Below are 16,083 nucleotides of genomic sequence, written 5' to 3' on the forward strand. Positions count from 1 at the left end.
TTGATAATGTAGAAAACTAGTAAGTTTCTCTTACTCTTTGTTGAGATCACGATTGACCAATATAGATTGCTAAACATGCTAATCAACATATTCCTCAACATGACAGGAACTGGTACTCCTAGTTCGCAGCTATTGCGGTGGCTCTACTACTTGGAATCCCTCCTATATGTCCGCTAACTCATCGACATACCACAACCTGTATTTGCAATGAGGCACGACGCAGCTCTGACTCTGTATACATAGCCCAACACCTTGATTCTCTGTCACGTCTTGGTATCAAGCCAAGCTCGTGAGTACAAATCGGGTTGCTGGAATCATGACGCGTGCTCCAACAGCAAACAATATCTGATCAGTTTTCCAAACCATGATGACCTCTTGAGATAGAGCAAGCAGCATGTGAGCTTGTGCAGCGTTGCGGCTTCTGGATAAGTGACCTAGGGCAAGCGTGGAGATCGATCACAAAGGGTTGTATAAGTACGTGCATTAGATCACTTCATTCTCCTCAGCATTGCATTGGCGTCTCATACTTCTATCAGTACTTGTTCGATTTGGATTCACGATAGCAGCACGAACAATGTCGAAAGAGTCGAAGAATAAGAGGAAAGCAGAGAAGAAGGCTACCGAGAAGGCTGCTTCTGAGGCTGAAGCGTGGAAGTCATCCTCCAAGACCGTACTTGGCCGCCTTACCTATCGTCTCAAAAATCTTCCCGACCTCCAGATCATTCGAGTAGAGTTCTGGTCCTCGCAATCTCTCGATGGAAATCGCGAGGTACATACTCCCGATGAATATGTTAAGATATACAGCCGTAAGCACCAAGAACCCGCCTGGAAGGAGCTTTTCGAAACTGTTTTTCTGGATTACAAGGATATTGCTGCCATCAACAAGAAGCCGGTTGGTAGAAAACATGAGTGTCATCTCATTATTCCATCTCATTAGATACGGAACATCAGCTTGGGACGATATCCTCTCCAGACCAAATATCCTAGGAATGACAAGCTTGGTCTGCCCGAGGGGCCGATGGAATGTCGAGTTACTGGTGTCTTTTTGCTGACTAGCAACAACGACAAAGATCGCAAGCTCTACTGCAAGTCTCTTGATCTACTATTACAGAGCCGCCACGCGATTATGGCCCAAGATGACAAAAAACTTCCTATGAGTTTGGAGTTTTTCATAAACAGTCCAGGCTCCGAGACCGCGCCCCCAGGATTGAAGACAGCATCCATAACGCCGTTGATTGAAGGATACACACACAATTCAAGCAGTGGTTCGCAGCAGATCAAGGAGAGCCTGTACCCGCTATACATACGAAGCCGTCTGTCAATCAATGCTGAAGAGAAATTGCTGCACATGGTATTTGATCTGACCTGTGCTCTTCCAACTACCCGTGGAAATGTCTACGAAATACTTCTGGATGTGTTCGGGGGTCACATGAACGCAGAGAGCATCGGACGCCTGCAACCCATTATCAGGGACCTTCTGGTCGGTCTTCAAGTTCAGCGCAACTATGAGCATACGAAACCAAAAACCACAAGTGAAAGCAGGAACACATGGTCCGAACCGTTCCTGATCCGTGAGATCTTGTTTGCCAAAGAAGTTAGGGAGAAAATTAAGGATTCCGATGGAGAGGAAAACGATGTCTATGGCTATTTCAAGAAACGTAAGTCCCCTGTTAAGATGAAGAATGGTATATGCCGGCTAACGTGGATAGATTACAATCAAGACAGAGATATCGAACACCAGTACCTTCCTCTCATAGGCGATGGACGCGGCTCCTACTTCCCGATGACCAAAGTCAAACTTCCTGAAGTGGTACAGGTTTTCCCTAAAAGCGCTGACGTTATTTCCCAAGCTCTCCGAAATAAGATACGTGACCTCGAAGTCCTCGAAATGGGTCGCCAGAAAACCATGGAATCAATGGGTAAACAATTCTGGCGTTTTGTGACGAAGCGACAACAATATGCCGATGTAAGTATGTCACTAAGATCATGAGACTCTTGCTTACATATTGGTAGATCACAAAGCGAATCGATCAGACCGCAAGAAAAACAGTAATACCTCAGCAACGGCCCAACCCGGCACTCGAACAAATCGATCAGTCTGGAACAGAAGATGAACCAAACGAGCTGCTCGAAAAAACCGGAGAGGAAGAAAACCAGTGGGTTGGTAACGACCTCTGGAACCTGGCGCTCTGATATACTTTTAACTACTGGACCGAAGATACATTTGACCCTGATGCAGATGTACTGGCTTGCTGTCGCACCTATGCTCCTCAGCAGCACCCACGGCTGCAGTTGCTTTCTGGCATTTTCCTTCTCTCTGTTCTTCTGGGAGACGCTCCCAGTTCTACGAGATGTCTAGTAGCGACTGTTCTTTGGATTTCCCTTATTTCCTTTCCCAGTCATCTTTGCTCGATCTGCTCTCATGTTCATACCCGAGCCTGCCGCTTAGGATGGACACTTTACTTCGCAGTAGGCGAAGAAGTCTTTCCTTTTTGACTTTTCGCATAAGTATGTTATCCTTTCCTGCATTTGTTCCTGCGTTCCGCGTTGTTTCTCTAGATAGTCTAACTCAATCCACTCTTTTACAAAATATCAGTCTTACTCTGATGGTTGTATACGGTGTTGATGTGAGACCATCTGATGAGTAGACACGAACACCATTTCCTGCAATGTGAATAGGGGGGGAAGATCATGGGTGACCGGTCCGAAAGTCAGATGCCTTCACTTTTGCATATCCGTTCGGGACGTACACCGATGACACCATGAGCCCAACCCAGTTGTTCGGTAACGTGTCAACAGAGAGCTGACTGCTGCACCCCATGCAGGGCGCAAATCTCCCTATGCAGTCCTGTTCGCCGGACCCACTCCGCGGGAGTGTTCGAGCGACGGACACGGCTGAGACAATTGTAAGCTTACCACCCTCTTCTACCCTCATCCTACATCGCAAACGGGATCAAACCTTAAGCTGACTTTTGTCGGACATTGGTGTCCACTCAGCAGGAGAGATGGATGGTTTAGTGATCGATGATTACGCCCCGTATCCACAAGTGGCAGCCTTCCGCTTCTTCCGCGTCCTCTCCCGCGCGGATCCCACTTGCGGCGGAGTATCGGTGTGGAGTTCCACAAAGCCTCGAGATTCACGCTCGTGGCTTACTCGTTTGGGGTTCCGCGGATCTGGATTAGAAGGATAGCGATACGCAAGCGGGTTGGTCATGCGTGTGGCGTGCTGTAGCCTCGAAGATAGAACACTTGGTGATCAAACGTCGCAGCAGACGTGCAACTACGTGAGGCAAGCATCCGAGGCTATAGGCCATGACTTCATGTTTCTGTCTCAAGCTCATAATCGTTCAGCTGGTCGCAGGGCTTTTGAGTTCCTGTTACTTCTTTGTAGTTCTTCGTTTTCCCGGACGCGAGCAACTCCCGAGGTCGTTTCTGCACGCGGACGGGGGATATATTGACGCCAAGGACATGTTACGAACACGACTTTCAGTGAATATCGTGACCAGCCGGTAGTTGATGGTCACCGCCGGCTGCGTAACACTTGTCTACCACGTGAACCACAAAGACGTCGCTGTGGCGTGAAGATGGTGTTAGGGTAGCAAATTTGGCTAGCGTGGTAAGGCTGTGCTAGCGGTGGCTCAACCGCGGCTGTAGTGGCGGGTAGTAGCGGGTCAGGGCATCCAGTTTGTTCTTTGCGACAACTTTGCGTTCGTATCACGACATCTTTTTCGTTCTTGACGTGCGTTTCCTCTCCTTGCTTGAGATCTTGCCTACTCTCATTATACCTATTCTCAGCATATCTACATCACCCAGACACGTAGAGAAGACACGAAAACACGAATATCGCAACCATGTCCACCAAGACGCGCCCCGCCATCCCGCCAGTAGTCATGGACAGCATGACGCAGCAAATCGGCAACACACCCCTTGTACGCTTGAACAAGATTCCGCAGTCTCTGGGAATCAGAGCAACCGTATACGCCAAGGTCGAAGCCTTCAACGCCGGCGGTAGTGTGAAGGACCGCATCGCCCTTCGCATGATCGAGGCCGCCGAAAAGTCCGGTCGCATAAAGCCTGGTGACACTCTCATCGAGCCTACTTCCGGTAACACGGGTATTGGGCTGGCTTTGGTAGGCGCGATCAAGGGATACAGAACCATCATCACGCTTCCCGAGAAGATGAGCCCGGAGAAGGTGGCGGTTCTCAAGGCACTTGGAGCTGAGATCATTCGTACCCCGACAAGCGCGGCATGGGATAGCCCTGAAAGTCATATCGGTGTTGCCAGGAGACTAGTCAAGGAGATCCCGAACGCACACATCCTCGACCAGTACTCGAACCCGGATAACCCGATGGCGCATGAGTGTGGCACTGCCGAGGAGGTATGGACACAAACAGACGGCAAGATTACGTGTCTTGTTGCTGGTGCGGGAACCGGAGGCACCATTACAGGCCTCGCACGCGGCCTTCGGAAACACAAGCAGGATGTCAAGATCGTTGCTGCCGACCCGCACGGCAGTATTCTTGCCCTCCCCGCGAGCCTCAACGACGAACGTGTGAACGAGGGCTACAAGGTTGAGGGAATCGGATACGATTTCATTCCTGACGTCTTGGAGCAGAAGATTGTGGACAAGTGGTACAAGACAGACGACCGGACATCGTTCATGTACGCACGCAGGCTGATCGCCGAAGAGGGCATCCTTGTTGGTGGTTCGTCTGGCAGTGCAATGGCTGCCATGGTTGAAGCTGCCAAGGACATGAACCTGACTGAAGACGATGTCATTGTCGTCATACTTCCGGACAGCATCAGGAGTTACCTCAGCAAGGTTCGTTATCCACTACTTCATCTCTCTATCTCAACACACTAACACACCCTAGTTTGCCGACGACGACTGGCTTGCAGCGAACGACCTTCTCCCTCCTACGCCTCCTCTGACACCCGACACAAACGGCGCGTCCGCACGCCGTCTCTCCACCACCAAGCAGGCCGACGCTTTCCACGGCGCTACAATTGCTTCCCTCCGGCTCAAGCCTGTCACCACCATCCCTTCCAACTCGCCATGCAGCGAAGCCATAGAAACTATGCGTGAGAAGGGCTTCGACCAGCTCCCTGTCAGCACGTACTCTTCATCTGGAAAGGCGCGTCTCGTGGGTCTTGTAACCCTCGGTAACCTCCTCTCCTACATCGCGGCAGGTCGCGCTACGCCCAAGTCGTCCGTCGAAGAAGTCATGTTCGATTTCCGCAAACTGAACGAAGTCGTAAAAGACCTCGGTCGTCTGTCGCTAGACGGTGACAACGCGAAGAACACACAGAAGGGTGGCAAGAAGGGACGAAGGGAGTTTGTTGAGATTACCAAGGAAACCAGCTTGGGCGACCTGAACAAGTTCTTCGAGTGGAACAGCGCTGCTGTTGTCACCGAGCGCGTAGATGGCGAGCCTAGGGCTATTGCTGTTGTTACAAAGGTGGACTTGCTTACTTGGATGGTCAGACAGGGAAGCACCAACGGAATACACTAGACGATATGGAGATGAAGAAAGAAAAGCAACAAAACGAATATTGGATATGATACACAACGAAACTCTCCACAAGATATGGGTCGGTGGCATGGGAACGGTAGCGATGGAGTTATGGGCATAGTATGACTCGATTTAGAAAGCATTCATCTGATCACTGGGTATCTCAAGATAGAACGAGACCTCAACGTCTACACATCAGAATTAACAGAAAGTTACGCAACCATACTTTGCAACGTCATGTATTCCAAGTGACCGCCATTAACCCTGCGCTGTTCCCATCATAACTTCCCTCAACCTCCCTGCCGCAGCCCCATCCACGAACTCAACGCTTCTCTTGACTTTCACTTTCCCCTTACTAACCTCTTCCATCCCTAGCTCCCAGAGCAGGTCATTTTCTACCGTGTCTGCTTCTTTCGCTCCTTTGGCTTGCATCCAAAAGCTGATCCGTAGCATGACCTTCATCATTACCGGGTCGACGATCATATTCGTGACATCTGCTTTCCACGACTCCAACTTAGGCAACATGAAACTCAGGTGTTTGACGAAATCATCGAAAGAGTGGAACCCTTGGAGAGGCGGGGTGACGGAGACGGCGTAATTATGGCCCCAGGAGTGCTGGAAGTCAGGAGTACAATGAGTGCGCACAAGCGCAAAGTTCATACGTTCGGGGAGGCTATTGTCCACAGCTTGAGCTTCGATAAATTCGAGAGCCGTGGCGCGGAGGGACCGGTACAAAGGAGTGGCAGAGTCCCCCGTTGTGTTGTCGCTCATTGTGGCCATAGTCGTCTGGATTTTTTTTGTAAAAAATGACGGGAACTTGGGAAGTGTGGCTTGGACGAGTTACCTAGTATAGCTTGCTTTGTTAAATGCAGAGAGCTGTTAATGTCACTGAAAGTAGAAGCGGATCCCCACCTGGGGTGTTACGGAAATAGGGTTCGATTACCCCCGAAGAACGGACGAGCCGTTGATTGCAAGGTTGTAGTGGCATTCCAAGTCCGTACAGGGGATGGAGGTCTTATGATTGATTATACAGTTCTCCATAAGGGGAGGTGGTTGGGGTTTCTCAATACCGAAGCGGTTGCTCCCGTCGCTCCGCTAAGTTCGTCCAATCAGCTGAAAACGGTAATGACGTCTTCGCCAGTTCGGAGAGACGAGCGTTCACGGACCAGCTCTGGAAGAAGACGCGATGTGATAGCGGACGTATCCCAAATTTGCGCGGCAGCGCATAGAAGAAGGTCCATGCGAAGAACGTTCGCGCCTTATTCACCGCTGTAGTAGCGTGAAATGGGGATGGAAAGATTGAGTACAACAAAATTAAGGTACGATATCGGCATATTGACATGCTCAGCACAATGAGAGGTCGAGTGCCCATACTTACTGTCGTGATCAAACGCAGGAGCGAAGCCAGTTTTGGCGCAGTCAGTGACTGCTCTTTACTCTGTGATGGCTTTATAGAAGCAGCACCCTGGGCAGCTAGTACATTGTCTCAACAAACCCCCCTAATCGAGATGTCCCAGGGCGGCAGCTAGCCTGCTGCTCGTTGTGTTCATATGATCCAGATCTGCCGAAGTGAATCGGTCTCCATAGCCCGTCACTCTAACCGTGGCGTATCGCTAACCGCGCGTAGTGGATTTGGTGGGACCAGGCGGTATAGCCACCACTCCAATTGTATAATTCTAGGAAAGGGCAGGCGATTGCGAGCGTAAAAACAAAGAGCGGTGCGCCTCAGTAATACACAAGGGTACCGGAGACATCCAAATCGAATGTATGTATGGCTTCGAATAATCGTAACACGGAGATCGTCAGTTCAACGAAAGCCTGTAGCTGTGGCTGCCATTGAGTGACATAGTCGTGCGAGGGGGGAACGGTTGGAGGTGAAGCGCGCTATCGATATCGAGACGGTTGATTCCTAAGCTGTTAGTGAATCAGATTATCGGACCTGCTTCAGCATATAGGCAACGTTCAAGCAGTGCAGTTGCACCAAACAAGTTTTGTAGTGTGAACTAGATGCCTTAAACACCTGGGCAGTAAGAGCTTGTAATTTCCCATGTGGATGGAAGATAAGATTTGAAGCGGAACTGTCGGCGGCTGTGCATCCGTGCGCTGTGATATTGGTGCATCATACGTATGCGTCACCAAAAGGGGCCTAGAAGCAATAGCGTTATCGGGAACCGTCCGTACTGCAGTCGGTTTCCAATGAAGAGTTTGTGTGGAAGAGGTATCGAGCTGATTTTACGCGGCAGTAAATGAAGACACTCGCTCCCCCCAGCGGGAGCCAGCGTCTTAGCCCGCGGAAGGCACGCCCCGGGGCGCGTCGGGTCGGACCGATACTCAGCTTCAGGACAGCACGTCTTGGGCTACCTTTCGCGCGCTTCGCGAAGGAAAATATCGCACTCGTCTGCACCGTGGCACAAGGATACATAGCTTGCCCCAGTTCGATTGGACCTGGCGTGCAGCCACCGGGGCTGGGCATCATTATTGCGCAATAGATATCCCAGGTCAGACCTGATTCGTTTGCAACACGGAAGTCTCGTACAGCCCGAGGTTATGGTTCCCTTTCCATGGGACTGGATCTCTTCCGCTCATTTCGAACCTCGTGGTTATGCGACACTCGGCGACTGAAAGCTTAGAAGGAAGCGCATTACCACAATTTTACTCAGCCGAGAAGAGAAGCCTTCCCTGACACGTCCAAGGTGGCGTCTATGATATCCGGGGTCTCTTAAATGCACTCGTCAACGTGCTACTGGCTCCTGCTCAGTGTTCGTGCTTCGGTATGGTATGGCTTGCCGTGATTGTGTCCAAAGCAAGCAAGCGAGCGCAAGATTTAGTGTGGCTATGCTCGAGATCAGCTTTTGGTGTTTCCAAAGTTCTGTATTGGAGTCGCGCCGATCGATTATCGAAATTTCGTTGGCATGCGTCAATGAAAAGACGCTCGAGACGGCCGTTGGAAGGGTTGTCGGAATGTCTAGACGAGGGATGCACTTCGTAGCCGTGCCACATCAGCGCAGAGCGTTCTGCTAGTACATACATTAGCGCTACACGTCAAATTCAAAGCTCGAGTTGGTGGAGATACATCAACGAACCACTCCTGTGCACTGTCAAGCTAGGGGAGAGATAAACTCTAACCCTTTGGACACTACCAAGCGAAGTCGCCTACTTCTCACTTACAGCGTTCGTGAGACATTACTGTCCTGTCCTTTGTGACTGGGCTAGGCCAGCCCCCCCTCCCCCAACTTTGTGCCAGGAGAACCAATCGTCAAGGTAGTCATTCTCGTGGACTAGTCTTCGCGGGAGCGTCGTACGTGGAATGATCAGAACCAAGTCCCCCAGAAGTCATTGGGTATGTAACACTTCTGCTTCCATCCTGATGACGAATGAAACTTCAACGTAGACTAAGGTTGTGGCCTTGTACTCGTGGAAGACTTCCGGGCTATCGCTGTGTGTGTGTGTGTGTGTGTGTGTGTGTGCCGCCAGCGGGAATAACCCATTACCCAGGCTGCCATACAGGCGTGGCGGTACTGGGCAAGGGCTTGACCTGAGTCTCATGATTATCGCCACCTCAGAGTGGTTCTGATGTGCGAATGTGTTGTCCCATTGGAGTTGTCATCGCCCGCATCGTGGATACAGGCTTTGCGCAACGGTGATGTGGCCGGGATAGGTCGATAGTGGGAGGGAGTACTCATCGTTGTGTGATGTACTTTGGACGGGATGTATCGCGTGGTTCGATCGGTGAGTCGACGGTGCGAGGCGATCCGTTTCGCTCAAATTGAGATACCGGGTATTCGGGGCGTTGACAACGCTGATGTGGCTAAGCGCTAAAGCCATGATTCAGATGATGAACATCAGGGGTACAGCTGGTTGATCAAAGGCAGTTCGAAAATTCTTCTTGAAAGAATCGAGAAGAGAAATAGAGGCTTGCGGACTGTGCACGCCAGCTACATCGGAGAGTGACGGCACTTTCGCGGCGATCTGCATCAGTGATCTTACAGGGAGTGAACGTACTAGATAAATCGCTAGATGCAACCACGACTCATCTCAGGGGCTTCCGCTCAAAGCTCAAATCTTCAACATGCAAAGGGCTTCCTTATCTGGCATGAGAGATGCCTGTCTACACGTTATCATGACACCTGCTGCAATCCTGCGTGCGCCGGCGAACCTACCGAAACTAAGCGGCTCGCAGGCTACATGCTACCACATTTGAAACAGTTCCAGCACAAACCGAAGGATATCCCCTTGTCGAACCGTGTCCAGGCGAAGACGAACTCACCATGGAGCCCTGGATGGAACAGAGTGTGTACCGTTTGCAGACGCTGTCTGTCATGTGCGCATGGGGTCCGTAATTGAATGGCTTAGCGCTGGTTTAACAACAGCAAAATGCCTCCGATTTGTCACTGTAGTGACCAGCCTTCCTGGATGGCAATGCGAGCTCGTAGTCTCTTTGCCGTGTTCCGTGGAGTCTTCAAACGCCGCTGTGGTATATCACATTCAACGGCCGAATAGTGTCTATCCTGTTGCTGTTACACTCGGCTCGCAGTTTCGACGCGGTATGGGCGCTCTCGTAAACTCATCTGGTTTTTTCTGATACTCTTTGTCGACTAACAAGAAAACATGTTCACTCTAACAACTCTTCTGTCGTGCTTTGATCGATTTGTCAATCTAGAGGAGCATGTTCGCCGAATGTTGCGTCCAGATCCGGCGAATACAGCTCCATAGCGTGGCGGAGTCTTCCGGTCCCTGGCTCCTGCAATCCCACGTTAAAGGTGACACAAGTTTTCGCGTACATGAAATGCACCTCCAACGTGGCCAGGAGGGTGAATCGACCATTGACTCGCCAAATCTTGCCATGCTAGCATCAGACATGGCTTACATCATTCCGATGTGCATCATGCAGCGGATCGTGGCCGTGGTGATGGCGTGACGAGTGATGAAGTGTTCTAGTTCTCATATATGTATGATGACTGAGCCCTCCAAGAGAGACGTGTAGATGTGTGGTTTATTTTGGATGGCTCCTGGATTCAATGGACGAAAGAACTGCCACGTCTGTTGCCTTCAAGCAGGTTAACTAATCCCGCGTTCAACCGAACCAAGGCACTCTAGGCAACAGGTAGTGAGCTGCAGGCAAGTTCTGATCCGTACGTTCGACTCGGGCAGAGTGGGGTCGTACTGAAAGCTAGTCTGAGATAAACGAACGGGCCTGCGGGGATATATTCCGGGCGCCTATACGTCGTTTTTAGATACCGTTATGTCTATGAGACGACGCTATCGGATCGGCAGTCGTGTGTTTGGTCATCCTCCAGTGTGGCCGCGAGGCCATTGCTATCAATCAAGCTGAAAATCTTGACGGAACCCGGTCTGGGCATGCTAGACAGGATGATGCTGTGTGGACGCTGATACCGCTGATTTGTTTGTCCGATATGGCTGGATGGAGAAGAAGCCAAGCGAACAAGTTTTTGTAATTCCAGAAGTCGTCACGGAGGAGAGACGTCAGTTCAGCAAGTGCGCTAAGGCTTAGTGTACCACAGCTGAGCAGTCAAGGAAGCGACGACAGTGCACGACCATGTAAAGTATGTCTGAGAAAAAGAACCATCAGTCCTGTGCAAATTCGTTCTGTCACACTCAAAAGAAGTACAATAAGAATGACATAGCCGCCGCCTTTTGAGTTCCCTCACCGACTCCAATATACCATAACATTCACAATTGACAAATTTCCACCAAAAAAAAAACACAAAGTCGATCCGAAGCTCCTAAGTCGGCTGAGAGCGCAGAATTCTACCAAGGGAGAGTTGTAAGCAAGACCACTGATCAAACTAACCGGCATTGACAGCCGAGTCTTGACGACTCGCAACGGCTCGATAGTGGCTTGCCGGTGGTGGTGATTGAGTGGTGTCCGTGTATCCAGTAAGGGATCGTAGCGCGATCTCAGCGCAATCTTCTTTTGCATTTGGGAGATAGGCACAATCGTACCAGAACCTTGCTTGGAAGTTGTTCCCGTTAATTGTGACCATAGTTGACCAGGCCGTTCGACCTCCTAGGATTAAGGTCAGCCAGACGCTTGTTGAGTCATATGAAGTGCTGTGGAGCTGAGCTTGACTTACCGCGACGATCAGAGAGATCCGTGTAGGCTGGTTCCTGAAGGCCTCTTACAAGGCAATGATCTGAGAAGCATGTCAGCGTGCGTTGAATCGATGATTAGGGTGGATAAGCAAACCTCGAAGACGTTGCGACCACAATTCTTGGCTGGCCATGACAACAGTGTTTGTGTATGACTGTTGAAAAGGGGGTGATCCAAGACAAGACGCAAGTTGTAAGGGATGAAGATTGATGCTTGAGAAGGGGGTGGAAGCTCGATGCTTTGAGGAGAACAACTACTTATAAAACGTGCGAGCTACGCAGAGCCTCACTCAACGGCAGGAGAAGCAGAGAGTTGTAGCAATGAGTTACGAACACATGCAACGATCCGTCTCGTCGGTCATGCTCTTCTCGCAAGTGACATGCGCATATCCTGCTAGAAGCCGTCTGCGAGGTGAGTTTCCGTGGCCAATGATAAGTTTTCCACACCCGAGCCATTGGGTTGGAAGAACGCCTTCGAGAGCGGGCCGATGGGGCACGCAGTAACCCTAAACATGGCTGAAGCAATGCGCAGCCGAATATTGCGTACGAAGAGTTGGCGGCAGTCTCCCGGCAGCTGCTGGTAGCGGGCACGGATAGGGCGCTTGTCAACACCCGCAATGGGAAGAGCTGCATGAAGAGCATGCAACTGAAAGCTGCGGCTTCTTCGTGAGGGTGTTTTGGAACTTCAGCCCAAAAGCTCGTTTGACTCCACATGGCTGCAAAACATTACGGCTAGTGTGAAGCGATGCCAGGTCACTGTGCAGTAGTGTTCACAGGGTCCCTGCCTACTCTTTGTTTTGGCGGCAATGATTTCATACCGAAGTATGTTATTTGGCAAGTCATTTTTCCGGTATATCAAACGACACAAAGAGACATTTGTCAACTATGAAGCGGATGGCTTGTAGCAATAGTGTTGTTGACGGCATGAGGCGGACAGTTGAGGTGTTTCCGCTCGCTAAATGCTTGAAGTGGCGAAAAGGCAGGAAGACCTATCATAGGGGTAACGAAGGCGGGTACCTGCCAGCCTTTTGTACCCCTTTGTATTATAATATTGCCACGACTCAAGGATGGTCAACGGATGCTCTAGCGTGAAGCGAAAGTCAAACTACATAAATGTGGTTTCACAAACTTATGGCTCCAGTTCCTGCTTGCTGCAGCCTTACGAGACAGCCTAATATAATTGGCTGTTTCGAGTATTGGTCCTCTACGCCTGTGAGAAATTTCTGCCATTGACATGTCTTTGGTAAATGCTAAGTAATGTTTTGCATCAATACCATGTTTAACGGAACGTGTTGAATTGTGCATGATCGGGATATACCCAGCGCGACGTACTGTGGCGAGCAACCACTCAATTGCGAAGGAATGAAAATCATGTCAACTTCTACTGTGCGTTTTACATGCGAAAAGGCCATGAGTTGCACAAATAGCGTTGAGCCGATGTCGTGGTCGAAAATGCTAGGATGATGCAGAACAGGTGCAGAGTTGAGGTTGAATTTCGTGGAAGATGCGACAGTAAAGTGACGCGGCCCCGAGCTATATTGCTGGCGGCGGGTCTTCGAGCCATGTGCCGCGACGGAGCATGAAGCACTGTAACCTGTCAGTACCATTCTACCAGGAGTGTGCGTTCAATGAATGGGCTCGTCTTGTTCTGAACTTGACGCGTAAGCAAACATGAATTGGAGGAAACCCTGCAGTCGAACGAGCGTTGTCCAGACTCGCACGGCTTCACTTAGGAGCAGAAGCGTACTGCGCTCCACCCTTGACAGCACCGAGAATGAAAAACCCTCACGTGTGGCAGATTATGAACCAAAGGTAAAGAGCAAATGAGCTCAGGTCATTATTCGTTCCAAAATGTGGTATCGTAACTGCGATCCAAGTATGTATCGATCCAAGAATGATAACGTGGCGATTCGTAAACCAAAAGGGGCGGCATTATGTGCATGTGCAGGACATCCACGCCGATTGGTATCCTGTGTAACGATAAAGGGCTCAACAAATGCAACAAACAAACAACGCTGCGCATGCTGCAGACCAGAAGATCATGCGCATGCCGGACACCAAGGTGTAAAAGAGAAACTGAGCACCAAAAAATGCAAGAACAGCAACTGCCTACAGGCGACCATCCCAACAGAAGAGTTCTGACAGGTTGGTTGTACAAGATGGGAGAACGTGCTGCAACTTCCTGGTGCAGATAAACTTTGCGCCAATGCAGCGGATTTCCGCTGATCAAACTTGAGCTAAGTAAAGAAAACGCTAGACTGATGTGGGTACACGACGTGCTGACGACGGCTGTCTCTTTGACAAGTTACCGTCTTGATGTTTTCGGTTGAACATCTCATCGATGAGGCGTTTGGGACCAATGTATTCTAGGTTGGCCATCTTGAAGGAAGGATTTCGGAGGAGTGGGATATGCATCGTTGTGCTCTGCTTGGAGTGGAAGCGTCGCTTGATGCAGTCGTCTACAAGAGCCATGAGGCCTGTCGCCATAACAACACTGTTCATATGGTTAGCTCACTGCTGCCTTATACTGTACGCTTAGCCGGTATGTACTTACTCAGAGATGTCCGAGTCAGAGTACAGGATTTTGTCATCCGTAACACGCATATAACACGGTGGGATCCAGCCCCCGCGGGCAGCTTCCTCATGTGCCTCTTCACGAGTCAAGCGTACGGGGCAGATGTGCGCTAGCGGCTCCTTATCGTTGTCGTCGCGGACAAGATAATAAGAGACAGACTCATGTTGTTCGCGGCCTTCCTTCTTGACGATGCGTTTCCAGGAATAGTTGTTGCCCCAGTATTCGAAAGCGTACTTCTTGTATGACTTGGCACCGCGGCGCTTCACATCGAGATGCGCGTAATTCGAAAATTCGAGCTTGATGGTATTGGTGGGTATTAATGCGCGGCCTTTGGAATAGCCCACAGCTTTAGGGCGTGACTCAGATGGCATATCGTCGTCGTCGTCATGAACACTGCCCTGTACGGAGTCATAGCCGGAGTCAGCCCGCTTCAGACCAGCTGATGTCGAGGGGCGAGAGTCGGACTTGACCAAGCTAGCGAGGGCTGTGCTTGCGCGTTGCAGGACTGGTCGCATCTCCGCAGCGGGCTTCTGATACTTGCGCGTCGAATGGCAGACTTCGCGTCCTGACTCTCTGCAGTACCGACGGAGGGAGAATTGACGTGTGCGAAGATCTTGCATGCGGAGGTGGAAGAGGGTGTAGTTCTGTTTCCGGTGTCCGCGTTCCTCGACCTGTGTGTCCACCCTCAGATTCATGTTTCCGTCTATGGTGGAGTCGTCGTGGCGTATTGATAAGCGCTTAGATGTAGGGAAGAGCTCTCCGAAGTCGCGGGGTGTGGTAGGGATGGCATCGCAAGCTAGCGGCTCGTGTCGGTATGTAGGCACATCGTAGTCGGGCATATCATCGACCTCATCGGCAAGGTCTTCTTCTGATGTCGAGGCATATGTGTCGACGGATGCGCGGGGCGGGGGCTGTGGATACCGGTCGACCTGGTGTTGAGGCACAAAGTAGTCTGGTTCCCGGCCGCGTCCTTGTACGCGGGGATGGCATGTTTCGCTGTGCAGTAGCGACGGTCTCCGGTCGCTGTACTCTGTCGGCGCTGTGTCGTAGGAACGGGCGCTGTGAGCGCTGTGGTCGCTGTGGCCTGAAGCGGTGCTGTTGTCGCTGCGGCCAGAAGTGGTGCTATTACTCGACTGGTACTGCCTCCAATTTGCGGTCGGCGCCATGATGTAACGTGATGTGTGTTATGGGAGCAACGGGGATGGTGATAATGATGATGATATTAGATGGGTGTATTTGCTGAACATGCAGAAGCGGAGATGTGGGTGGGGATTGAATGGCAATGCCATGCAACGCAACGCAAACAAGCGTATAAGTAAGAGCGTGGTAAAAGCGTGAACGTCAAGCGCACAAGTGAAGCAGGCGGCGCAGTAATCCGAGACAGCTCACGAAAGGGTGACCCAGCACGCGGCGGAGGCAGGACGGATGGGGATTAATATCACGGGCAGAGTTTGAGCTGCAGTGCAGTGCGAATGGAGGCGCAGCGCATGGCGTGGGAGCGTGTAAATGGGCTGCCTGGGAGCTACGGGAGGTGTCTCGCGGGGTTCGAGACGCCGGTTGATCCCTCGCAGAGTCCTCGATCATGGCCCACGAAGATGCCTGCATAGTGCTGCATCCCACAAAACGCCCTTGGCCGATTCCAGCAAATCGCCGGCACGACTGACCACATGACTTGCCTGCATCGAGCGATTTACCCATGGCCCGGCGAATCGCTGCCACTCGCTGACCCTCCACCTGCACCACCCCAGGGCCTCGCCCAACCCTCACGGCAGCCCTTACGGCGTCACCAAACGGCCGTCTTGCCCTACCATGCGCTGCGAAAACTCAGCTCCTTCATAAAGTGCTCACTCAGCGAGCGCAAATAAGACGCAAAAATCTGTCTT

General features: G+C 51.1%; 5 protein-coding genes across 5 annotated transcripts; 2 read left to right on the forward strand and 3 right to left on the reverse strand.

The window, feature by feature from the left end:
• Nucleotides 1-574: 574 nt before the first annotated feature.
• Nucleotides 575-2,193, forward strand: GT037_000483 (uncharacterized protein; the record flags this gene model as incomplete). The annotated part of the gene is made up of 4 exons (XM_038925530.1): nucleotides 575-892; nucleotides 938-1,658; nucleotides 1,710-1,966; nucleotides 2,014-2,193. The coding sequence occupies 4 exons, from the start codon at nucleotides 575-577 to the stop codon at nucleotides 2,191-2,193; spliced, it is 1,476 nt and encodes a 491-aa protein (XP_038791386.1).
• Nucleotides 2,194-3,851: 1,658 nt separating this feature from the next.
• Nucleotides 3,852-5,514, forward strand: GT037_000484 (cystathionine beta-synthase; the record flags this gene model as incomplete). Its single annotated transcript, XM_038925531.1, has 2 exons — nucleotides 3,852-4,823; nucleotides 4,876-5,514. The coding sequence occupies 2 exons, from the start codon at nucleotides 3,852-3,854 to the stop codon at nucleotides 5,512-5,514; spliced, it is 1,611 nt and encodes a 536-aa protein (XP_038791387.1).
• Nucleotides 5,515-5,772: 258 nt separating this feature from the next.
• On the reverse strand, nucleotides 5,773-6,285 carry GT037_000485 (uncharacterized protein; the record flags this gene model as incomplete). Its single annotated transcript, XM_038925532.1, has 1 exon — nucleotides 5,773-6,285. The coding sequence occupies one exon, from the start codon at nucleotides 6,283-6,285 to the stop codon at nucleotides 5,773-5,775; it is 513 nt and encodes a 170-aa protein (XP_038791388.1).
• A 5,036-nt stretch (nucleotides 6,286-11,321) lies between these two features.
• On the reverse strand, nucleotides 11,322-11,759 carry GT037_000486 (uncharacterized protein; the record flags this gene model as incomplete). Its single annotated transcript, XM_038925533.1, has 3 exons — nucleotides 11,322-11,542; nucleotides 11,610-11,669; nucleotides 11,723-11,759. The coding sequence occupies 3 exons, from the start codon at nucleotides 11,757-11,759 to the stop codon at nucleotides 11,322-11,324; spliced, it is 318 nt and encodes a 105-aa protein (XP_038791389.1).
• Nucleotides 11,760-13,878: 2,119 nt separating this feature from the next.
• Nucleotides 13,879-15,366, reverse strand: GT037_000487 (uncharacterized protein; the record flags this gene model as incomplete). Its single annotated transcript, XM_038925534.1, has 2 exons — nucleotides 13,879-14,119; nucleotides 14,180-15,366. 2 exons carry the CDS (start codon nucleotides 15,364-15,366, stop codon nucleotides 13,879-13,881), a joined length of 1,428 nt encoding a protein of 475 aa, XP_038791390.1.
• Between the last annotated feature and the right edge of the window lie 717 nt (nucleotides 15,367-16,083).

Source organism: Alternaria burnsii (genome assembly GCF_013036055.1).
Source record: "Alternaria burnsii strain CBS107.38 chromosome Unknown 705, whole genome shotgun sequence".
NCBI classification, from domain to species: domain Eukaryota; kingdom Fungi; phylum Ascomycota; class Dothideomycetes; order Pleosporales; family Pleosporaceae; genus Alternaria; species Alternaria burnsii.